General features: G+C 48.4%; 1 protein-coding gene across 4 annotated transcripts in view; it reads right to left on the reverse strand.

Moving 5' to 3' along the window:
- Positions 1–25,374, reverse strand: part of LOXL4 (lysyl oxidase like 4) — a 277,261-nt gene that overhangs the window by 84,728 nt on the left and 167,159 nt on the right. For 2 of the 4 annotated variants that reach the window (XM_068257598.1, XM_068257599.1), the window contains 2 exons: positions 2,338–2,376; positions 502–721 (listed from right to left, as the gene is read on the reverse strand). In XM_068257598.1, coding sequence (XP_068113699.1) covers positions 502–721; positions 2,338–2,376 — 259 coding nt within the window. Of the gene's footprint in view, positions 1–501; positions 722–2,337; positions 2,377–9,935; positions 9,988–14,193; positions 14,228–25,374 lie in introns of those variants that run through there. The other 2 variants (XM_068257601.1, XM_068257600.1) reach the window with 2 other exon arrangements.

Consider the following 25,374-nt stretch of genomic DNA (forward strand, 5'->3'; position numbering starts at 1 on the left):
TTGTCTAGTGCCTCCAATCCCCAATGGCTTCCCCAGTTGTCTAGTGCCCCCCATACCTAATGGATTTCCTGCTTGTCTAGTGCCCCCCAATACCCAATGGATTTCCTGTTTGCCTAGTGCCCCCCAATACCCAATGGATTTCCTGTTTGCCTAGTGCCCCCATACTCAATGGATTTCCTGGTTGTCTAATGCCCCCCATAACCAATGACTTCCCTGGTAGTCTAGTGCCCCCCATACCCAATGGATTTCCTGCTTGTCTAGTGCTCTCCAACTATAGCTCCCCTAGTGGTCTACTTACCCCTCTAACCTCAAATGCCTTTTCTGGTGGCATAATGTCCCCCCCCCAGTGGCCTCCCTGGTGCTCTAGTGTCAGTACGTCAGGTCAGATAAGGAGACCGAGAGATAGATTGTGAGTTAATAAGCATGTTCATGCAGAAAGTGGCACTTATTTGTCATGTGTGACGTACATGTTGTCGTGTATTTCACTCTGCAGCTACTCACCATAGTCTTGAACGCCTTCTTGTAGTTATTCCCATTGCCGTTCCCGCTGGGGGAGTGCGGGGCAGCGACGCATTTCACGATGACGTGCATCCCGTTCTTGCAGGCAGGCTTGGACTTCTTGGGAGAGATCTGCACGTTGCAGTTGGTCAGATGCGGTTCTGTCCCCAGGCAGCTGACTTTGTGGATCCAGAACATCTTCCTCTGACTCAGGAGCTTCAGCCTGCAAGACAAATCCACCAATCAGAATACAGCTGACAAACCGAGATCATGAATGAGATGCTAATTATGTTAGCTTGCATGCCAATATAATACAAACGGTATGCAGCTTGGAATTGAGCCAATACAACTCAGCAGGAAGTCCATATGATTGGCCCAACTCATAGCTGAATACAATTTGCATTTAATTTACATGCCAGATGTATTTGTGGAGTTAAAGCGGATCCGAGGTGAAAAACTAACTACTGCATAACAAGTAACTTGTCTATATATCTTATCTAACGTTTAGATAGTTTACACAGCAAATCTAGCTGCAAACAGCTTTAATAGAATATGATGATTTCTTCCTGTGATACAATGACAGCAGCCATGTTGTTTGTAAACATTACACAGAGGCAGGCTTATCTGTATCTTGAACAAAAAAAACCTAATCCCCCCTCCTCCTCCCTCCTCCCCTCTGCCTCTGAAATCTCTGGCTAGTAACACCTCCCCCTCCTCCTGCCCAGACTGAGCTCCCATGAGCCCTTGCTACTGTCTGAAAGTGCCTTGGCTCTCTGAAAACCTGTGGGCGTGGCTTGTTTAGTTTATAGGGAATTAGAGCATTAAAAGAAAAACAAAAAGTATTTGGCTTGAGGAATGCCCTATAAACAATAGGAAAGGAACACAATTATGCAATGAGTAAAAGTTCACTTCGGATCCAGTTTAACTGGAGCTTTATTCACTCCCCCTCCCTCCTGCAACATATTCTGCGCTGGTTCATGTAAAGGCACTTACAAGCAAGTACATATGTTCTGGCCACGTGCATTTTGGGCACAGGGAGAAGCAGACAGACAGCTCTCCCTGCGGTAGGTCACCTCAGGGATGGGGAATGTAAAAATATATTGCTCTATTCATTGCCTAATTTCCTCCCTTCTGCACATTTGTAATCTGGCTATTGCCGGCACCCGAATTACGGTAAAGTTGTAGCCAGCGCCCAATTCGTCGCAGCACGGGTGTCGGGCGCTGCATTGACTCGTTTCGCTATTTTACGGCCTTTGCTTGTCATTTAGCAAAGCAAAACTGTCCGATGTTCTGCAAACATGCATCAGATCCTTGTGTATGAGAAATACCCCCCTCCCAGTTTTGTGAGAAACACTGGAAGGAGTAATACATTAGTATACAATGGTATACTTATCATACCTGAATGTACCTTCGGCGAATGATCTGAAATATAAATCAGCTGAAGAAAAGTTGAAGAAAAAAATGCCAGTGTGGTTTTTGTTTTGTTTTTTAAACTTAGGGGCGGGGTTTAACAATTATGGCCATTTCTTGGCGAACAGCTGATGTATATTGCTGCTCAATCATGGAAGTACATTCAGGTATAATGATATCTTTAGCAGCATACAAAAACCAATGGAGGTACTCTTTATCCGTGGCAGGTGTGCTAGAATGTCTGACAACACAGACAGAATACACGAGCTCAACTCGGGAGCATAGCTATGAAGTGATGTACTCATTAGTTGAGCAAGTGAACATTCTGAGGCAAAAGAAAAAAAAAAAAAAAGAAAAAAGGAAGGAAGAAAAGGGAAAAAAAAAAAAAAAAAAAAAAGAATACATTGTATTGTCTGTACAAGTCCTTACCTGGACTTTGGAACTTTCATTTTCATATTCCACACTTTCCTGTTATAAAGTAAGAAAAAAATTACTGAGAGCAGAAAAAGAAAAGAAATTTCACAAACTAAGTTAGCTGCAAATTAGAATAAAGAGCTTATTTTTTTAATAACCTTAAAGAGACACTGAAGCAAGAACATTTATGATATTATGATTTGTATGTGTAGTACAGTTAAGAAATAAAACATTAGGAGCAGAGACACGAGTCTTATATTGTTTCCAGTACAGGAAGAGTTAAACTCCAGTTATCTATGCAAAAGAGCTATTGAGCTCCACCACTTTCAAAGTGGCAGAGAGCTCTGTCTTCTGAAGCTTGTTATCTCAACTGTCAGTCACTGTATTTTCTTTTTCTCTCCAGGACACAGTTTAAAAGTTCACTAGCCTCCTCTGTACAATCATTTAGAATGCTGAGTAGTGAGCAAACTGAAAATATTAGAGGATGGTGCAATGTTATAAAAAATACTATAAAACTAAAACTAAAAATATGAGAATATTTTCTTTGCTACTAATGTTCTAGTAATTATCCGTACTACACAACCAATTCATTATATCTTTTTTTTTTTTTGCTTCAGTGTCTCTTTAAATTACAGACAAAATTTGTGCAGTGACAATCTATATCTATACCAGTTTTACAATGATGGATTTCCGGTTCCGTGCTCTCTTTAGCAGGGTATGTGCGGATTTGGCACGACAGGTTTCGGCACCGCCTTTACAGTGAGCAGAACATTGGCAAAACTGAATACCGATAGTCGGCTGACTATCTTTTTTGTTGGCGCTTCTGCTGATCTTCACCATTGATTAGCTAACCCTGAGGGGCTTTTCACACTGGCTCGGGTCATTTTAACGCACCTCACCGCTATGCCAATGAAAGCCTATGGGTGCTTCCATACAGCATGTGGTGCACCAGAAGTCTCTGATCTACCGCGAGTACATACCTACCTTGCCGCTCGACCTCTGTGGTGACGCACCGCGGACCGGAAATCATTCAAACCTAGCCTATGGTGACACAGGGATTTAAAAAATAATGGTGGTGGTGCGACGCATATGCGACATGGAAGCATATTTTTTAACAATACGCTTCTGTTCACGTCTGTGTTTCCAAAACAGGAAGTGACCGCAAGCGTCACTTCCTGTTTGGCTGTTAGCCAGAAAGGTAATACCCAAAGGCTTGTTTTTGGCAGTGCAATGCGACCCCCAGCTGTGAAACCGGCCTAAGAGTAGGGTCGCACTGGCAGACAAATCTCATTCTGGGCAGGCAGCTAGCTGAGAACAGCCGACTATCCAGCAAAGGGGAATCACATGCGTTGTGCGATAAAACACAGCAGTGTCGGCTTTTCTTTCCCTCGCGGCGGGAAAACCGCACAATGCTCCCAGTGCACTGCGATTGTGCATTGGGAAGCATTATGTGCATTTTCACAAGCATATTTTACCAAGTGTGACCTCAGCCTAACTGATGCACCTGAAGCTAAGTGCCGCGCCTAACACCCAGTTAGCCCCGCCCATCAAAGCTAACCGATCCTGGAATCTAGCAACACGTCCCAAAGCTAAGCCCCCTTCCTGTCATCCAGCCCTAACCTCCTAGCTTAACCTCCCTGGCAGTATGGACAAGCCCAACTCATCCAGGGAAAAATAGCTGAAAATGGTATGGACGAGTCAGACTCATCCAGCAGTTGCAAATCCAGCAGTTGCAACTATAGACCAGCAGGTGTCTCTCATGAGCCCGCTGGAGGTACTCATGCAGCACATCTAGTTTTCTATAGAAGGGCTCCTCCTTCTCTGAGGCATTAGACTATTGCAGTGTTTCTCAACACTTTATTGGTAAGTACTCCTTTTAAACCCCGTACTCACCACGTACCCCCAGCATAGTAAACATCACAAGTACCTCTCGACAAATATATATTTAATCATAGTACATGCGTCTGCACATAGGGGCAAAATGGGGCAAACCAGCAGTCAGCCGCAATGGCCGTCCCCGTTGCCTATCATGTAATAGGCAGAGTGCCAGCAGAACTCCGATCAGCCGGCGACCAGTGAGAAGCGGGCGCTAGGACCTCACGGACACCGCACCGATATGCGGAAGTGACATCACTTCCGCATACGCAGCGCGGTGTCCACGGGGGTACCATGCACCAGCTTCTCACTGGTCGCCGGCTGATCGGAGGTCTGACCGATGCTGGCTGCTGGCACTCTGCCTATTACATGATAGGCAACGGGGACGGACGTGCAGCGGTGAGAGGGGTCCCTGTCACTACCTTAAACTGGGGGGCACCTGCTACTTACAAGGCGGTTTCCCTGTCACCACCTAAAACTGGGGGACACCCCTCATAAACATGGGGTCCCTGTCACCACCTAAACATTGGGGGTCCCTGTCACCACCTAAACTGGGGGAAGTCACTGTCACTAAACATGGGGGGTCCCTGTCACTTCCTTAAACTGGGGGGCACCCCTCATAAACATGGGGTCCCTGTCACTACCTAAACTGGGGGGCACCTGTCACCACCTAAACTGGGGGAAGTCAAAGTCACTAAACATGGGGGGTCCCTGTCACTACCTACACGGGGGGCACCTGTGTCGGAAGCACTCACAATCCAATCCCTTACATAGTCCTAGTCTAATGTCCCACCATTGCTACATTTATGTAACTTTGGCTCCACCAGTGTCCACACCCACATCCTGGTCCATGGCCACACCCAATTTTCAGCACGGCGCCACCCCCTGCTTTTTCGGTGCGACGCACGACTTGCCATTCTCCGATTACCAATCATGTGACTCACATTTGTCATATGATCAGGTGGTGGGGAACGGCAGCAGAGAGCGCACAGCTGTGTAGCAATGGAACAGGTAAGTATTACACCTGCCCCCTGCGCAGCATGTGGGTGGAGAGAGGGAGGAGCGAGCCCCTGGGCCCCCAGCAACTGTGGGGGTTTCAGGGGCTATGGTTATGCTTCCTATAGAAAAATCTACTAGACTCCTTCCTCACTTTCATTGTTGGAAAAATGATAAAGTTATAAACACATGAATTACACATGCTGATTCTATTATTCCTGCCTCCCCCTTCCCCCCACCACCCCCGCCAACTCTTAGCATGAATTGTCGCTGCGTCCGTCGTCTCTGCACATCTTCCATCAGAACTCCTAAGCGTACAAGCTGCTCGCTGGATGCCGGGACATGCCCGCCATTTATACGCGCGCTCTGAGCTCTGGCGGAGGAGATGCATCATTCATGCGGCATATCCACCGACTTATTTACAGCGGCGGAACATTCGCACAGCGAGAGAGGGAGAAAACATCCTGTTAATTAAAGGCATCGATAAACATTTTGCTATCCCTAAACTTTTAATTAAATGTGTATTAATATTTAAGACCTGTGATATTTAATTTACTTTTTGATGATAAGAATGTTAAATGTTAATTGTTCCTTAAGAATTGGTTCCGTAAGAGCCGGCGGAAGCCGGGATCAGGCTATAATTCCTCCAACAAGCGTCCACATGGAGGGGGTGCGAATATAAACCCCGCGGGCCGACTTCTGAACTTTATTCATGTCAGAGGTTCAACGATTGATATTATTGTTCAACACATCGAGCGATAGGAGGTCGTCTGGAGATAATGAGCGTTCTGGAACGGCGGCTTTCAAAATTCTGTGGTCCGCAGCAGATCAGTGAATAATGGCGCACAGGGCCCATGCATAAAAATGGCGCCGCATTACAAAGATACGCTTATCGCTATTTATCGTTAGTACTGCATAATAATGGCGCACAGGGAAAAAAGAAGAAAAACGGCACACACTAACGTTATTTATCAATAGCGCCCTACATAAGCCAAACTACAGATGTTATTGCGCACAGTAACGTTATTTATCAATAGCTCCCTACATAAGCCAAACTGCAGACGTTATTTAACTGCAAAACGGTGAATGGATTTAATGTAACACTGTCAAGGTTAGGATTAGGCACCACCAGGGGAGATTTAGGGTTAGGCACCAAGAGGGAGGTCTTAGGGTTAGGCACCACCAGGGGGGTGGTTAGGGTTAGGCACCACTAGGGGGGTCTTAGGGTTAGGCACCACTAGGGGGGTCTTAGGGTTAGGCACCACCAGGGGGGTGGTTAGGGTTAGGCACCACCAGGGGAGTGGTTAGGGTTAGGCACCACCAGGGGGGTGGTTAGGGTTAGGCACCACCAGGGGGGTGGTTAGGGTTGGGCACCACCAGGGGAGTGGTTAGGGTTGGGCACCACCAGGGGAGTGGTTAGGGTTGGGCACCACCAGAGGAGTGGTTAGGGTTAGGCACCACCAGGGGGGTGGTTAGGGTTAGGCACCACCAGGGGGGTGGTTAGGGTTAGGCACCACCAGGGGGGTGGTTAGGGTTAGGCACCACCAGGGAAGTGGTTAGGGTTAGGCACCACCAGGGGGGGGGGGGTCTAGGGGTTAGGGATAGGTACAGAGAGGGTTCTGTGTGTTAACGCTAAATAACAATAAGGCGTGAACGTTAAATAGCGATAAGCGACAAACGGATTAGTGGCAACACCGTGCGCCATTATTCAAAGGCGCCATTTTCAGATGGATCCGGTCCACAGACCATGAAAATCCACCTGAGAAATCTGCATCACCTGCGAATAGTTACTATTAACGGCAGAGATTATTTCAAACTTCTTACTGTGCTTCTGAGCGTACATAAGATCCCAGGGCCACTCCACTATGACGCTAACACAGTCTAGCAATAACGTGGTTCCTCCCAAAGTGACAGCCATTTGATTACTAGTGCAAGTGTTGCAAAAACTAGCAAGACCTTCTGCTTGGTGCAGTAGATTACTTATATGGCAATAGGAAATATGATCACTTCAGTCTGCTGGTCATTCTAGATCAGCCATGAACACTTGGTTTGACCACATGTACTGTCCTATGGGAGGAGGAGGGGAGGAGAAGCAGGAAGGTGTTTATAGTAGGCAGGAACAGAGCAATTAAAGCGGGATTGTCACCATAAAAATCAAATTTCAACAGCAGCTGAGTGTATTAAGTGATAAAGATGCTAACCCTGCATTCAAAACTTTTTCTGCTGTTATGGTTTGGAGTTATCACACACCTTAGGAGCAATGGCTCTTTAAAGGGAACCTAAACTGAGAAGTATATGGAGTTTTCCTATTAAAATAATACCAGTTGCCTGACTTTCCTGGTGAGCCTGTGTCTCTAATACTTTTAGCCACAGCCCCTGTACAGGCATGCAGATCAGGTGCTCTGACTGAAGTCAGACTGGATTAGCTGCATGCCTGTTTCAGGTGTGAGATCCAGATACTACTGCAGCAAATTGGTCTGCAGGACTGTCAGGCAACTGGTATTGTTTAAAAGGAAACATCCATATCCCTCTCAGTTTAGTTTCCCTTTAATAGCCATTACCAAACAGTAGCATGCTGGGGGTTCTTTTTATCTATAATGTATTCCTCCTCTTCCCTGCATTTCCCTCCCTAGCTGCCTAGCTGAAACATGATCCTCTGCTCACTTGTGTTTACAAGCAAGGCTGAGGTGACTCAGCAATTGGAGGAGAAAAGAAAAAAAAGTTAAGGGAAGAAATGACATCAGTATTTAGCCTCAAACTGTGGGCAAAAGACATGGCCCCCACCAGGAACAGAATTCTCTTCATTTACTATATAACATTCACTGAAATCAAAACATGGACAGTACAATACATGTGTTATGTAAGTAGATCAGATATTTATCTACTTATATATGTGTGTTTTTCTCCCTGGCATAGTATGGCTAATCCTACTGCTTTAAAGGAGACCTGTAGAGAGAGATGTATGGAGGCTGCCATATTTATTTCCCTTTAAGCAATACCAGTTACCTGGCTATGCTGCTGATCCTCTGCCTCTAATACTTTCAGCCATAGCCCCTGAACAAGCATGCAGCAGATCAGGTGTTTGACAATTTTGACAGATATGACAAGATTTGCTGCATTCTTGTTTCTGGTGTGATTCAGCCACTACTTCAGCCAAAAAGATCAGCAGGGCTGCCAGGCAACTGGTATTGCTTAAAAGGAAATAAATATGGCAGCCTCCATATCGCTCTCACTACAGTTCTCCTTTAACTGAAAGAACTCTGGCCCAACTGATTGCTACTTATGGAAAATATGTTGGACACAGAAGATGGGGACTCTCTAGAGAAATAGGAAGAAACAATCGTAAATTTGGGCGTAATAATCACCCCTGCAATTCCTGCCATTGCAGGGGGGCCCCCCCGAGGCCTTGGGGCCCCTATTCTTCCTTCTTCCTAACTGCAAGTGCAGCCAATTAGCAAAGAAATCTCCTCATTCGCTCACACAAACCATTCGCAGGAGAGAGTGTCATTTTTTCCTTGCTTCCAGATGCTGCTTCTCTGCAGAACACTCTCTGATGCCATTCGTCAGCTCCCAATCACATGGGGTTCTGGGACCAAGGGGCCCTATGCTATAATTTTTGCAGGGGGAGGGGGCCCTATTCAGTCTAGTTTCACCCTGATCGTAAATGCGTCAGCGATTTTCAAAATCGCCCTAAAACCGCTTGTGCAATGATTCCTTATGAGAGAGTTCCCATCTGAGCGGTTAGTTTCCGATCTGCTCACCAAAGCGCTGCCTGGACCATTTCCTGAGCGTTTTTGTTCAATGGAAGATATAGGGAAATCACAAAGCGCTTTCATGAATCATTACATTGTATTTTAATCTATATAGGAGAAACAGGACAAAAACTGTGCACAAGAATGAACCATCACCGCTTTAAAATCAATGAGGGTAAAATGGACACACCAGTGGGCCAACACTTCTGTGAACCAGGACACAGCATGCAAGATCTAAAAGTATTTGTTCTTAAGGGTAACTTCATAAATGAACAATCAAGAAACATTTCTGAGTACAAATTTATGAAAATGTTCAAGACATTAACAGAAGGTTTAAATTGTGGAACAGGATTCATGACTCCTTATGTTACATGATTTAGTAGACTTCATGATCTTCAGAAACCTGCTGGATTTCATGTATGGTTGCACTAACTCACTGGCTCCAGCCTGCTGATCACATGACATCTAACGGATAAACAGTAACCAGCACAACTGCCATCTTCGTGTTTACCATTTATCTGCATCAGTGTTTTACTTCAGCTTACATCTGGAAATATGCCTGAAGAAGGGGACTAGATCCTAGAAAGCTTGTATTAACTTTATCAGTTAGCCATTAAAAGGTATTACTTTTACAAGACTGTTTTTTTCTACCTACAGAATGGCCTCAATTCATAAAGCATTATCTCATGCGGTAATGCTGAAAACAGCAGACTTTACCGACCACTTAGCAAAATGTCAATTCATAAAGGCTGTTACCGCATGAAAAGCTGACATTACCGACCAGGGAGATAAATTACCGACTTGGCTGCAGTTACCGACAACGCATGTCAGTAAATTGTCAGCAAATGTCAATTCATAAAGCCTGCAACAAGCGGTAAGCATGGCGGTAGTTACCGACACCTCTAGTGAGGTCTTAAAGAGAACCTGTACTGAGTAAAATTATTTAAAATAAACACATGAGGTTACTTCAAATGAACATTACATAGTTACCTTGCCATCAGTTCCTCTCAGAAGCTCACCATTTTCTTCTGACAATAATCCCTTCCAGTTCTGACAAGATTTTGTCAGAACTGAAATATATCAGTTGCTGTCAGTAAAATATCAGTTGCTGTCAGTTATAGCTGAGAGGAGAACTGATGTGTCCATGTTTCCCTATGGCTCAAGTGGGTGATATTACAGTTTACCTGTGTGCTGACCAGGAAGCTGTTATGGGGTAATGGCCATTTTCAAAATGGAGGACTGAGAATTCCCTTGATCACAGTGAACAAACAGGATGCAGGAGAGGAAAAATTAATCGAGGAGTAGACTACACAGGAGGTAAGTATGACTTGTGTATGGTTATTTTGACTTTTTATGTTCAGTTCAGGTTTTCTTTAACAAGTTACCGACAGCTCTGACAGCTCTGATGAATGCAAAGTGCAGAGAGCCGAAGTCTGTCTGAGTCATCAGTGGAGGGAGCCAGACAAGCCCGGCCCTAGACTTTTTGCCGCCTGAGGCAATTTTCAAAGAAATCATCGCCGCCCCCCCAAGCCGTGGGTGTGTGGGGGCCACCCGAGCTGGAGGGGATAGCGGGCAGGAAGGGGGTATTGGGCCTAGCAGCGGGGAGGGGGGTCACTTCCTGCGGCGTAGCAGGAAGTGACGTCAGTGGAGCGCACGCTGACCTGGAACGAGGAAGAGGTGAGTAATCCCCACCCGTTGCCTCTTACACATAGCTGCAGCCAGCACGGAACTTTTTAAAGCTGGATGGGAGCGGAGGACGGGGGACCCAGGCGAGGGAGGGGGGGGGGGGTCCGACCCCCTCCCCGCCGCTAGGCCCAATACCCCCTTCCTGCCCGCTATCCCCTCCAGCTCGGGCGGCCGCCCACACACACGGACGGGCGGGTGCCGCCCCCCCAGAAGTGCCGCCTGAGGCAAAAGTTTCACCCCGCCTCATGGGCGGGCCGGCCCTGGAGCCAGAGAGCCCTCTGTGTGAATCATTTCAGCAGGCAGGGAAAGACTGTGTGACTCATCTGTCTGTGTCATCAGTGGAGAGAGCCAGAGAGAGCCGGCTGTGTGAGTCATTTCTGCAGGCAGGGAAAGACTGTGTGACTCATCTGTCTGAGTCATCAGTGGGAGAGCCAGAGAGCCGTCTGTGTGAGTAATTTCTGCAGGGCAAAGAGAGAATCGAGACACTGCTCTACTCTACCGCTCAATGGGCTGCGGTAATTTACCGACCTCCAAAGGCAGCTGGGGAAATCTTTATGAATTAGCACGCAGACCGGGAAAATACTGAGTGCGGTATTTTGCCGACAAGATTTTTTTTATCGCACTGCTGTTTATGAATCGAGGCCAATTTGTTTGGCTAACACGGTACAGAAACATTTTTACTACTTTCATTTCCAGGTGAAAGAGTTCACTTCCTCACTGACGTCAGGAAGTGAAAAAAACGAATTGCTCCGCAAAAGCGCTTAGAAAAGCACGTTTCTAAGCGCAAAGTGCAGGGAAATGCAGAGGAAAAACTCTTAATAAAAATTGCTCAGCGCTTGTGATAGCGGTGGCGATTTATGATGTGAACAAGGCCTTTAAGCAATACCAGTTGCCCGGCTCTCCTGCTGATCCTCTCCCTCTGATACATTTAGCCATAGCCCCTGAACAAGCATGCAGATTAGGTGCTCTGACTGAGGTGTTACTGGATTAGCTGCATGCTTGTTTCTGGTGTTATTCAGACACTACTGCAGCCAAATAAATCAACAGGGCTGCCAGGCACCTGGCATTGTTTACAAGGAAATAAATATGGCAGCCTCCATATGCTTCTCACTTGGGCACCAGAGCCAAAACCATAAGGAGAAACGGGGGAGCAGGCATGTATGAGGACCTGTCTTGATGGCCACCGCTTGTCCAGTTCTCCTCTGCCCCCCTCTTTTTTACCTAAAGACCCCCTGGCAGCCTCCTCCGGATCGCTGGAGTTGGGCCTCATTGCGCAGGCGCTAGCTCGGCTTTCACACGTCCCTCAGCGTGCGGCCAGGAGCCTTCTGCCCATGCGCATGGCATAATCATGACAGGAGAACAGGAGGAGTGGTGGCCATCAGGACAGGTCTCCATACAGGTCTGCTTCCCCCAGTTTCTTCTCATGGTTTCGGCTCTGGTAGCCTTTCAGTTGTCCTGTAATAGGTGTCTCTGGGCAAAGGCTAAAAACCTTTGTCAGATAGTATCTAAATATATAATGTAAAGTATGCACATGCTGGTCTTGGCAATCCAGAAACAAATGAGTTAAAGTCAAATCACCTTTTTTGGATCCGGCCTGTATGATTTTTAGGTGTGAATTCACATCTCAAAGCTGTCGGGACACAAATCAGGGACACATTGACCATGGGATTGTTCTGGGTCCTCCGCAATTCTCCCCCAAAAAGTTCTCTGGGGGTCTCCTGTCTCTGGCATACGCAGTCCGCCTGGACCGGAGAACTTTCCGGGGCGAATTTAGAGGAACCAGGATGGCGGCGAGGGAGCGATCAGCTCCAGGGGGATGGAGGAAGCTCCAGCTATGAATAATATTTTCTCTCCAGCCCTTCTAAGGTTCCCTATAAATAGACACTGAAGCAAAAAAAAAATTATGATATAATGATTTGTATGTGTAGTACAGCTAAGAAACAAAACATTAGGAGCAGAGACAAAAGTCTAATATTGTTTCCAGTACAGGAAGAGTTAAGAAACTCCAGTTATCGATGCAAAAAAAGCCATTGAGCTCCACAACTTTCAAAGTCGCAGAGAGTTCTGTCTTCTGATCTTATTATCTCAACTATCAGTCACTGTATCTTCTTTTTCTCTCCAGAGGACAGGTCAATAGTTCACTGGCCTGCTCTGTAAAATTATATAGAATGCTGAGTAGTGTGTAAGCTGCAAATATTAGAGAATGATGCAATGTTATAAAAAAAAATAAAAAAAACACTATATAACTGAAAATAAAAATATGAGAATATTTTCTTTGCTACTAATGTTCTAGTAATTATCCGTACTACCCAACCAATTCAATATATCATCATTTTTGTTTGCTTCAGTGTCTCTTTAAATCTCAGGCTTCCTGTGTGCAGAAATGCATAAAAGTTTTAAATATTTAAAAAAAAAAAAAAAAAAAAAAAAAAAAAGAGTATTTGTACCCTGGCTCTAATCCTTTTGTCTGAAGAATGAGATGATTGTACATACAGGGAATTGTCCTTTAATTTTCAGTGTGTGTGTGTCTGGCAGATGGCATTTCATACAAGTTTCTATAGCAACTTTTACAGAAAGGAAACGTTCCGAAGTGATGGCGCTTTGTGACTTTTCCCCTCATTTCCAAGTGGTATTATAAACCCAATAAGCCAACAGACGCTTCTGACACAGAACCTCATTAGTCTCATAATACCTGCTGTAAATATTGCCCTCAATAAAAATGTGAACGCTATATATATATATATATATATATATATATATATATATATATATATATATATATATATATATATATATATATATATATATATATATATATATATATATATATGTCTCAAACAGGGCTGAATAAATTAGATAAATAATAAATTCATCTAGAAAGAGTGACTGTTGTAGGTGATTAAAAGCACCCTGCAAGGGAGAAGAAACCCCCTCCCCAAATAACAGACAGAGGCACCTCACTCACGGCCAGAGGCGTAAATAGAAATCACTGGACCGCCTGCAAAACTTTGGATGGGGCTCCCTCTAGCCCCCCCCCCCCCACCCCACCCCAAGTATAGGTGCCCCCAGTATAGCCAGGTATATTTTCCCCCAGTATAGGCAGGTATAGGTGCCCCTAGGATAGTCAGGCATAGGTGCCCTCAATATAGCCAGGTATAGGTGCCCCTAGGATCTGAGCCGGATTTTCAGCTCAGGAGCCTGTAGGCACAGCCGTTCTGGTGACCTTAACTCTGCCCCTCAACTCAGGCCTCACCCCCATATTAGGTAGGCATCCCTCCCTCCATGAGTATTAAGGAGACCCCCAAAAGGCATGGGGACATTTGGGTACGGGAGCCAGGTGGCCCCAGTATAGTCAGGCACAGGTGACCCCAGTATAGATGTGTATAGGTGCCCCTAGTATAGGCAGGTATAGGTGCCCCTAGTATAGGCAGGTATAGGTGCCCCTAGTATAGGCAGATATAGGTGCTCCTAGTAGCACGGTGGCGTATAGGTTAGTGCTCTCGCCTTGCAGCGCTGGGTCCCCGCTTCGTATACCAGCCAAGCATACACAAGTCATACTTACCTCCCATGTAGTCTACTCCTCAGTGTCTTTCTCCTGTGCCGCGTCCTGTTTGTCCACTGTGATCAAGGGAATTTTACGTCCTCCATTTTGAAAATGGCCATTACCTTATAACAGCTTCCTGGTCAGCACACAGTTGAACTGTAACATCGCCCACTTGAGCCATAGGGAAACGTGGACATTACCTGGTACATCAGTTTTCCTCTCAGCTATAACTGACAGCAACTGATATTTTACTGACAGCAACTGATATATTTCAGATCTGACAAAATATTGTCAGAACTGAAAGGGATAATTGTCAGAAGAAAATGGTGAGCTTCTGAAAGGAACTGATGGCAAGGTAACTATGTAATGTTCATTTGAAGTTACCTCATGTGTTTATTTTAAATATTTTTACTCAGTACAGGTTCTCTTTAAAGAGAATCTGTATTGTTAAAATCGCACAAAAGTAAACATACCAGTGCGTTGGGGGACATCTCCTATTACCCTCTGTCACAATTTCGCTGCTCCTTGCCTCATTAAAAGTGGTTAAAAACAGTTTTAAAAAGTTTGTTTATAAACAAACAAAATGGCCACCAAAACAGGAAGTAGGTTGATGTACAGTATGTCCACACATAGAAAATACATTCATACACAAGCAGGCTGTATACACCCTTCCTTTTGAATCTCAAGAGATCATTTGTGTGTTTATTTCCCCCTGCAGCTATCTTCCACTGAAGTGTCAGGCTGTTTCTTCCTGCAGAGTGCAGACAGCTCTGCCTGTATGTAATTCCTCAGTATGTGAAAGCCCAGCCAGCTCAGAGGAGGATTTATCCAGCTTGTAAAAGATAAGAGAGAAGCTCCCCTAATATAAATAATACACAGGCAGTGTGCAGAGAGGGGCCTGGAGGGGGGAGATGCATCACAGAACCACAACACTGAAGAACTTGGCAGCCTTCCAGACACAGGCTGACAAGTCTGACAAGAGAGAGATAAGTTGATTTATTACAGAGATGGTGATAGTAGAACGTGCTGCAGTAAGCCAGAACACATTAGAATAGCTTTTGGAACTTGTAGGATGATAAAAAACAGGATGCAATTTTTGTTACGGAGTCTCTTTAAAGGGAACTTGAAGTGAAATACACTGCAAGAACTTTTTCTAAGCATTTCTGATTTTAGCTCTTGCTAATACAATGCTAGGTGTGTGTTCTCACCTGAGCAATGTGATTTTATTTTAAAAAAAATGACCCATAGAATTGCATTAGCAAGAGCTTTTTCAAATCATTAGTGCTAAAAAAGCTCTTGCAGTGTGAACAAGGCCTTACTTGGCTGCCCTGCTGATCTCTTTAGTATCGGTAGTGTCTGAATAACAACCCCAAAACAAGTATGCAGATAATCCAGTCACACTTCAGTCACAGCATTTGATCTGCATGCTTGTTCTCATACATGTCACCAACTAATAGACTGGCCCTGCTCCAGTGACAGGGGAGGACTGGCCCAGGGGGACGGGGGGCAATTGCCCCCCGGGCCGCCCAAATCTTAAGTAATTAGGGCCAGCCGCTGCTATACGCAGCGGCCGCAGACATACAACAGGTGACAGGTCCCAGTTGGGATCGCAACCTCGCGCGATATTTCCCGGCAAGTTGAAGTATCCAATCAGAGAAGGGGCTGAGGCGGCCGGCCGTGGTGTGCCCTTGTGCGTGGATGTGAGCAGCACAAGGACACAAATAGCTTAGGTCCTCTCCGGCCCGGTGGGTTGACCCTGCTTGTCTCCGCCCCCTGCCTGGAGCCATTGCCGCCCGCAACGTGCTGCTGTGCCTGCGGTGTCATCGGAGTGAGCTGTCTCACTCTTCAGCTTTCTGTGCTGGGGGGGCTGGGGCCCTGGCGCTGCGGCTACGAGTGGCTGGCTGTCCTGGCTGGAGGAGTCGGACACTCGGGGGGGCTGGGAGTCGGAGATGCCACCTATAGCTGCTTGCTGCTGTGGAGGAGGAGGAGGTGTAGGACTGAGGAGACAGGAGGATAGAGGAGGTCGGGTCCAGGTCGCCAGAGGAGAAGGTGGTTTTTATAAATTTTGTTTCTGTACTTCTTCTCCCTTCTTGTCACTGAGTTACTCACACTTTGCTGCCTGCCTGCTACTGCTGTCAAATTCAATTCTCTGCCCAGGCCAGTGCCCTCTGAGTTTTTTTTTTTGTGTGATAATCTACCCCATTCTGACCCTGGCCTGAGGGGGAACTTTTTTCTTCTTGTGGTGTGACTGGCGGCAGGGGAGGGGGGAGGCAGGCAGTTAGGCAATGTCAAACAGGTAGTTGGAGGGGGGGGGGGAGGGGGGGATGGGGTAGGTGTCAGACAAGTAGTTTGTATGGTGGGTGGGCAGGAGTGGGGTTAGGCATCACCAGGTAGGTAGGTTTGTGTGTGTGTGTGTGTGTGTGTGGGGGGGGGGTTGTTTAAAGGAGTTATCAGGCATTTTTAATGACATAAGTGCTACTTACCCAGGGCTTCCTCCAGCCCCACGCTCCCAGCATGTCCCTCGCCGCAGCTCTGCAGTCAGCCATTCGCTGCCGCTGCCTCCCAGTCCCCGGCGATGGCACCAGTCCGACCTGGATGTCGGCCTGTACTGCGCCTGTGCGAGCAGCACTGTCAATCACCGCCACGTGGACCGGAGTGTACTGCGCAGGCGCAATAGTTCTGTGTCTGCACAGTACGCTCTGGTCCATGTGGCGGTGATTGACAGCGCCGCTCGCACAGGCGCAATCGGCCTGACGTCATTGCCGGGTGCTGGGAGGCAGCGGCAGTGAACAGCTGACTGCAGAGCTGCGGCAAGGGACATGCTGGGAGCTTGGTGTTGGACGAGCCCTGGGTAACTAGCACTTATTTTCATAAAGAAAAAAAAAAGCCTGATAACTCCTTTAAGGTTAGGCATCAGAGACAGACAGGTAGATTGTGCGGAGAAATGGGGGTAGGCATCAGGGTGTGTGTGTGTGTGTGTGTGTGTGTGTGTGTGTGTGTGTGTGTGTGTGTGTGTGTGTGTGTGTGTGTGTGTGTGTGTGTGTGTGTGCGTCATCACAATTTGAAGATTTGCACACAAGAAAGATATGGCTTTGGGCTGAGGATTCCGTGACCGGGCCTCTAGTTTGTGTTGTCCCCCCAGGCCAAAAGGTCCCAGTCCTCCCCTGCTGCTCATCTCATTCATCTCTCTTCTCGCTCCTCCTCTGCTGCTCCTCTCTGTCCAGCTCTTCACTGGCTGCCAATTAACCAGAGCATCCAGTTCCAACTCTTCACTCTAACCTACAAAGCTCTCCACAATCTCTCCGCTGTACATCTCCTCCCTAATTTCCAGATACCAACCCAGCTGCACTCTCAGATCTGCACATGACCTTCCTTTGTCCTCCTCTAGAATCACCTCTTCCCATTCACGTTTACAAGATTTCTCACGCGCATCACCACTCCTCTGGATTCCCCTGCCACAACACTTCTGTCACTCTCCAACCTTTGAAACCTTTAAAGAGAACCCGAGGTGGTTTCTAAGAATCCTATTAGCACACAGAGGCTGGGTCTGCATATAATGCCCAGCCTCTGCTGCTATACTCTCTCCCCCCAGGCCCCCCCTGCGCTCTGCTGTCCTTCATAAATCAAACACCATGCTAGTGACATTGCTAGCCGGCTGTTTACATCTCCACTGTCACTCTCGCCACTCCCCCACCTCCTCTATGTCACTGCTCCCCGCCTGCATCCTTTCCCTCCCCGCTGATTGGAGGTAAGGGACGCAGGCGGGGAGCGGCGACATAGAGGAGGCGGGGGAGCGGCGAGAGTGACAGTGGAGATGTAAACAGCTGGCTATCGACACGCTGTGTGTCGCTAGCACAGCGTTTGATTTATGGGAGACAGTAGAGCGCGGGGGGCCTGGGGGGAGACAGTATAGCAGCAGAGGCTGGGCTATGCAGCCCCAGCCTCTGTGTGCTAATAGGATTCTTAGAACCCACCTCGGGTTCTCCTTAAGTGCCCTTTCAAAACTCACTTTAGGCTGCTCCCATCTGACCAAGTTATACACCTTACTGCACCTTGGGTGGGGACCCGCCTTGACCACCCTTAGAAACGGGCCTGCCCATGAAAACAGCACTTCTTTGTCACATCCAGCAGGAGGAGCTGGTGGGACTGACTCGCTCAGGAATACAGGAGAAGATTTCTCCCAAGGATAGTAACCTGAGAGCTGGGCGAAGCTAGGGCGAGAAGGGGCGTGACCGGGTGGGCTCTGAGCTGGACTGTCCAGGAACAATAGGGTCGCCAGGTGTGAAGTAAAGGTGGAGTGTCTTGGCCAGGGGCCAGGACAGTATAAGACCAGGGGGCTGGCCATTCAGCCTCCCTTCTTGGATCCTGTGGATACAGCAAACTTCGCTGGAGCTCAGGCTGGGGTAAGTGCAGCTTTTTTCTTACTAGGCCTTAGCCAGAAATCCCTCCCCAGCCATCTCCCAGCATCAGGCCCAAACAACAGCAGCCTTTTCCCCCGGTGGATAGCTGCAGCCCCATCCATCCATCCCATTCATCCCGGCTGCCCCAGCCCAGCCAAACCCCATCATATCCCAGCGGCCCAGCTCACCCAGCGCGTTACAGCAGCTTCAGGCAGCCGACCTGCAGCTCCTACCTCACCTTACAACTCACCCCAAGGCGATTCTGGGCACACCAGGTCTCCCTCCCACCCAGCTTCAGGGGGCCCCTTAGTGTGCCACCCATCCATCCCATCCAGCACAGCGACCCCCTCGCAGCACTCCGGGCCTTTTCAGCACGATCCGAGTGCCCCAGGTGGCCGCTGGCTTCCGCATCCCACCCCTCTCACCTCTCCTGCCCAGCTACCCCAACCGGGCCTTGCCACCTCAGCCCACCCGCCCCATCACAGAGCAACAGCAGGGGCACACTGCCATGGACTCGCCCCCACCTTTAATTCCTTCAAACAAGCTCTCAAGACTTACCTCTTCACGCTCGCATACCCCCCTACACCAGCACCATAATATGTTCTGTTAGACCCCCTCTCAAAAGACGCACCTATTGTCTCCACCCCACCCTTTAGATTGTAAGCCTCCGGCAGGGCCCTCCTCCCTAACGTATCCAGCTTGATTATGCAATCTTACTCGCAACCACCCCTCTTGTAGACTCGAACAGTCTCTATTTTGACCTATGATACTGTATTGTTATCAAATCATTTGCATGATCTTGTTTTGTTGTGAGTTTCCGTATGTTCTACCTGTATGTTAACCCATTTATCTATTGTGCAGCGCTGCGTAAGATGTTGGCGCTTTATAAATACAATAAATAATAATAATAATAATAATGGATGCCCCCATGCAAGAGCTCTGGGACCGAGTGCGGGCCATGCCAGGGGAACAAGGGATGCTGTGGCTACAGGCCCAGCTCACTAACCTGGCTGGGGCTCCGCGCCCGGAGAGCACCAGAAGAAGGAGGCCTCCGGTCCGCTTTAGCCCCGCGGGCTCCCCGGCCAGGAGCAGGAGGCGGGAGGAAGAAGGTCCCACATCAGCGGAGGTCGGCGCGGGGGGCATAGGGGCCCAGGCAGCGGCGGCGGATTGCAGGGACCACGGTGGGCGGGCGGAGAGGGGCCGGAGTGCGGGAGACGGCCCGGCCGAGGAGGCTCTCCCACCAGTGCAGCAACAGGCGGCAGGTCCACTCCCCCTCCCTCTTCCTCCTCGATGTCCGCCCCAAAATGGCCGCCACTCGGAGCTCCCACAAGATGGCGGCCACCCGGGTCTCCGGGAAAATGGCCGCCGTCATAGCTCATCCAGCCCACGGCAAAATGGCCGCCGCCGGGACAGGGCAAGCAAGAGCCCCGGTCAGCGCGGCCGGCGCAGCGGCAAATGCAGCGGTGGGGCCAGCAGGGGGCCGGCGTCAACCCCCGCAGCGCAGCGCCCACGCACCCCATCCCCACACAGCCGCCAAGCGGCCACCCCCACCCACAGGCCTCACAGACATGGCCACCGAAGGGAACCCAGCGCGGCCCCGGGCCTGCAGGTACAGGGGAAAGTAAAGGGCTCAAAAAAAAGTGGGATCAGCGCATCACCAGGCCGCCTCTGATTGGCCTCAGCTCAGAGATGCGCTGAGCCCCCCCAGAAACTGCAAACGCACCTTGAACCCAAACAGAGGCTCTGCATATACACCAAAGGAAAACTATTAAGTGGGAGCAGCTGACCAGAAATAAATCAATCAAACATAGCAAAGAAATGAACAGCGCTACTTAAAAACAGATGAGTGCTTACCTGCAAAAAAGTGCACACCCCACTCATGGGATACAAATACACAATGAGCATACACATGACCTGTCTACCACTTGGAGGATGTTAGTTTCCGCTAACAATTTGCAATTTGTTAGGTACTTGTCCCTCCCACTGTCGAAGAAGTCTTTCCTCCATGGGAGGGGACCTAACACTAACTAAATTCTACCTATGCATATGCATAGCCTGGGCGCGCTACCAGTAAAATTGAGAATTGCGCAAAAAAAGTGGGATCAGCGCATCACCAGGCCGCCTCTGATTGGCCTCAGCTCAGAGATGCGCTGAGCCCCCCCAGAAACTGCAAACGCACCTTGAACCCAAACAGAGGCTCTGCATATACACCAAAGGAAAACTATTAAGTGGGAGCAGCTGACCAGAAATAAATCAATCAAACATAGCAAAGAAATGAACAGCGCTACTTAAAAACAGATGAGTGCTTACCTGCAAAAAAGTGCACACCCCACTCATGGGATTCAAATACACAATGAGCATACACATGACCTGTCTACCACTTGGAGGATGTTAGTTTCCGCTAACAATTTGCAATTTGTTAGGTACTTGTCCCTCCCACTGTCGAAGAAGTCTTTCCTCCATGGGAGGGGACCTAACACTAACTAAATTCTACCTATGCATATGCATAGCCTGGGCGCGCTACCAGTAAAATTGAGAATTGCGCAAAAAAAGTGGGATCAGCGCATCACCAGGCCGCCTCTGATTGGCCTCAGCTCAGAGATGCGCTGAGCCCCCCCAGAAACTGCAAACGCACCTTGAACCCAAACAGAGGCTCTGCATATACACCAAAGGAAAACTATTAAGTGGGAGCAGCTGACCAGAAATAAATCAATCAAACATAGCAAAGAAATGAACAGCGCTACTTAAAAACAGATGAGTGCTTACCTGCAAAAAAGTGCACACCCCACTCATGGGATTCAAATACACAATGAGCACACACATGACCTGTCTACCACTTGGAGGATGTTAGTTTCCGCTAACAATTTGCAATTTGTTAGGTACTTGTCCCTCCCACTGTCGAAGAAGTCTTTCCTCCATGGGAGGGGACCTAACACTAACTAAATTCTACCTATGCATATGCATAGCCTGGGCGCGCTACCAGTAAAATTGAGAATTGCGCAAAAAAAAATTGGGATCAGCGCATCACCAGGCCGCCTCTGAATGGCCTCAGCTCAGAGATGCGCTGAGCCCCCCCAGAAACTGCAAACGCACCTTGAACCCAAACAGAGGCTCTGCATATACACCAAAGGAAAACTACTAAGTGGGAGCAGCTGACCAGAAATAAATCAATCAAACATAGCAAAGAAATGAACAGCGCTACTTAAAAACAGATGAGTGCTTGCTTACCTGCAAAAAAGTGCACACCCCACTCATGGGATTCAAATACACAATGAGCATACACATGACCTGTCTACCACTTGGAGGATGTTAGTTTCCGCTAACAATTTGCAATTTGTTAGGTACTTGTCCCTCCCACTGTCGAAGAAGTCTTTCCTCCATGGGAGGGGACCTAACACTAACTAAATTCTACCTATGCATATGCATAGCCTGGGCGCGCTACCAGTAAAATTGAGAATTGCGCAAAAAAAGTGGGATCAGCGCATCACCAGGCCGCCTCTGATTGGCCTCAGCTCAGAGATGCGCTGAGCCCCCCCAGAAACTGCAAACGCACCTTGAACCCAAACAGAGGCTCTGCATATACACCAAAGGAAAACTATTAAGTGGGAGCAGCTGACCAGAAATAAATCAATCAAACATAGCAAAGAAATGAACAGCGCTACTTAAAAACAGATGAGTGCTTGCTTACCTGCAAAAAAGTGCACACCCCACTCATGGGATTCAAATACACAATGAGCATACACATGACCTGTCTACCACTTGGAGGATGTTAGTTTCCGCTAACAATTTGCAATTTGTTAGGTACTTGTCCCTCCCACTGTCGAAGAAGTCTTTCCTCCATGGGAGGGGACCTAACACTAACTAAATTCTACCTATGCATATGCATAGCCTGGGCGCGCTACCAGTAAAATTGAGAATTGCGCAAAAAAAGTGGGATCAGCGCATCACCAGGCCGCCTCTGATTGGCCTCAGCTCAGAGATGCGCTGAGCCCCCCCAGAAACTGCAAACGCACCTTGAACCCAAACAGAGGCTCTGCATATACACCAAAGGAAAACTATTAAGTGGGAGCAGCTGACCAGAAATAAATCAATCAAACATAGCAAAGAAATGAACAGCGCTACTTAAAAACAGATGAGTGCTTGCTTACCTGCAAAAAAGTGCACACCCCACTCATGGGATTCAAATACACAATGAGCATACACATGACCTGTCTACCACTTGGAGGATGTTAGTTTCCGCTAACAATTTGCAATTTGTTAGGTACTTGTCCCTCCCACTGTCGAAGAAGTCTTTCCTCCATGGGAGGGGACCTAACACTAACTAAATTCTACCTATGCATATGCATAGCCTGGGCGCGCTACCAGTAAAATTGAGAATTGCGCAAAAAAAGTGGGATCAGCGCATCACCAGGCCGCCTCTGATTGGCCTCAGCTCAGAGATGCGCTGAGCCCCCCCAGAAACTGCAAACGCACCTTGAACCCAAACAGAGGCTCTGCATATACACCAAAGGAAAACTATTAAGTGGGAGCAGCTGACCAGAAATAAATCAATCAAACATAGCAAAGAAATGAACAGCGCTACTTAAAAACAGATGAGTGCTTACCTGCAAAAAAGTGCACACCCCACTCATGGGATTCAAATACACAATGAGCATACACATGACCTGTCTACCACTTGGAGGATGTTAGTTTCCGCTAACAATTTGCAATTTGTTAGGTACTTGTCCCTCCCACTGTCGAAGAAGTCTTTCCTCCATGGGAGGGGACCTAACACTAACTAAATTCTACCTATGCATATGCATAGCCTGGGCGCGCTACCAGTAAAATTGAGAATTGCGCAAAAAAAGTGGGATCAGCGCATCACCAGGCCGCCTCTGATTGGCCTCAGCTCAGAGATGCGCTGAGCCCCCCCAGAAACTGCAAACGCACCTTGAACCCAAACAGAGGCTCTGCATATACACCAAAGGAAAACTACTAAGTGGGAGCAGCTGACCAGAAATAAATCAATCAAACATAGCAAAGAAATGAACAGCGCTACTTAAAAACAGATGAGTGCTTACCTGCAAAAAAGTGCACACCCCACTCATGGGATTCAAATACACAATGAGCACACACATGACCTGTCTACCACTTGGAGGATGTTAGTTTCCGCTAACAATTTGCAATTTGTTAGGTACTTGTCCCTCCCACTGTCGAAGAAGTCTTTCCTCCATGGGAGGGGACCTAACACTAACTAAATTCTACCTATGCATATGCATAGCCTGGGCGCGCTACCAGTAAAATTGAGAATTGCGCAAAAAAAAATTGGGATCAGCGCATCACCAGGCCGCCTCTGATTGGCCTCAGCTCAGAGATGCGCTGAGCCCCCCCAGAAACTGCAAACGCACCAGAGGCGGCCTGGTGATGCGCTGATCCCAATTTTGTTTTGCGCAATTCTCAATTTTACTGGTAGCGCGCCCAGGCTATGCATATGCATAGGTAGAATTTAGTTAGTGTTAGGTCCCCTCCCATGGAGGAAAGACTTCTTCGACAGTGGGAGGGACAAGTACCTAACAAATTGCAAATTGTTAGCGGAAACTAACATCCTCCAAGTGGTAGACAGGTCATGTGTATGCTCATTGTGTATTTGAATCCCATGAGTGGGGTGTGCACTTTTTTGCAGGTAAGCACTCATCTGTTTTTAAGTAGCGCTGTTCATTTCTTTGCTATGTTTGAAAGTAAAGGGCTCACCACAGAGCCCCAGCACGGAACCGGGGGCGGGAGGGGGGGGGCACGTGCCACAGACAAGGGGCCCCAGGAGGACAGAGGGGCGCAGGGCAACGCAGGGGGGGGGGGGGGGGGCAAGTCTGGGGGGAGGAGAGCAGCGGGCAAGGGGGCCGCAAGGAGCCGGGGCGGCAGACAAGGGGCAGCACAGAGGCCCAGCACGTGGGAGGGGGGCAGAGGGGGGCAGCAGCAGCCGGAACACGCCACGGAGGTGAGTTCGACAGAGGAGGGGGGGGAGAGCGAAGGGGATCAGGAGGAGGAACAGGGCCATTACGGGGGCCAACTAGAGGGTGGATGGGGATGGCAGGAAGGCGCGTGGGAAGGGAGGGCGGACCAGGCCCAAGGCAGGGCCAGCAGCAGCGGTGAAGGACGGCAGCAGCAGGGCGCGCGGCAGCAGTATAACTGGGCGGAGGGAGTCGCCTCTTTGTTATTGCCTCCGCAGGTCGCCCATCACGGCTCCGGGGAGCAGATGGCTCAGGAGCCACATGGAAAAGATGGACCAGCGGCACTCCAGGAGGCGGGGAACCAAGCAGGTGAGATTAACAAAACGATTGCCAATGAAAAGTATGCCTTTACAACTGCTAATGGTGTTTCGCAGGAGGGGGACCAGCGGTCTTTACTGCTGGAAATTCTAAAGGCCATTAGGGCAAATAACACAACTCAACAGGTGGGGGCCTGGGGAGGGGGTGAGGAAACAAGGCCCGCGAAGCAGGCGGAGGTGTGCGGCTCGGTTCCAGAGGTTGGGAACGGTCAACCCCCGGTCGCCGCAGCCCCAGAGGTAGCAACGACCGAGAAGCCCGAACGGGCACCCCGTCTAGCCGACGCGGCTAAGAGCAGCACCTACATCTGTTTTGCGGGCCCCTTAGGTCTCCACGTGTCAGAGGAAACAAAGGAAAAAATTTGGAAGGGTCAATACATTGACATATTCACAGTGCTCCCCCTGGATAACTTTAACATAGACAAGTGGGAAAGGGGCAAGGAACACCGCAAGGAGGACGACGACATAAGGAGGATGTATAGATTAATACCCAGGACA

The sequence above is a fragment of the Hyperolius riggenbachi genome, chromosome 10 (genome assembly GCF_040937935.1).
Source record: "Hyperolius riggenbachi isolate aHypRig1 chromosome 10, aHypRig1.pri, whole genome shotgun sequence".
NCBI lineage: Eukaryota > Metazoa > Chordata > Amphibia > Anura > Hyperoliidae > Hyperolius > Hyperolius riggenbachi.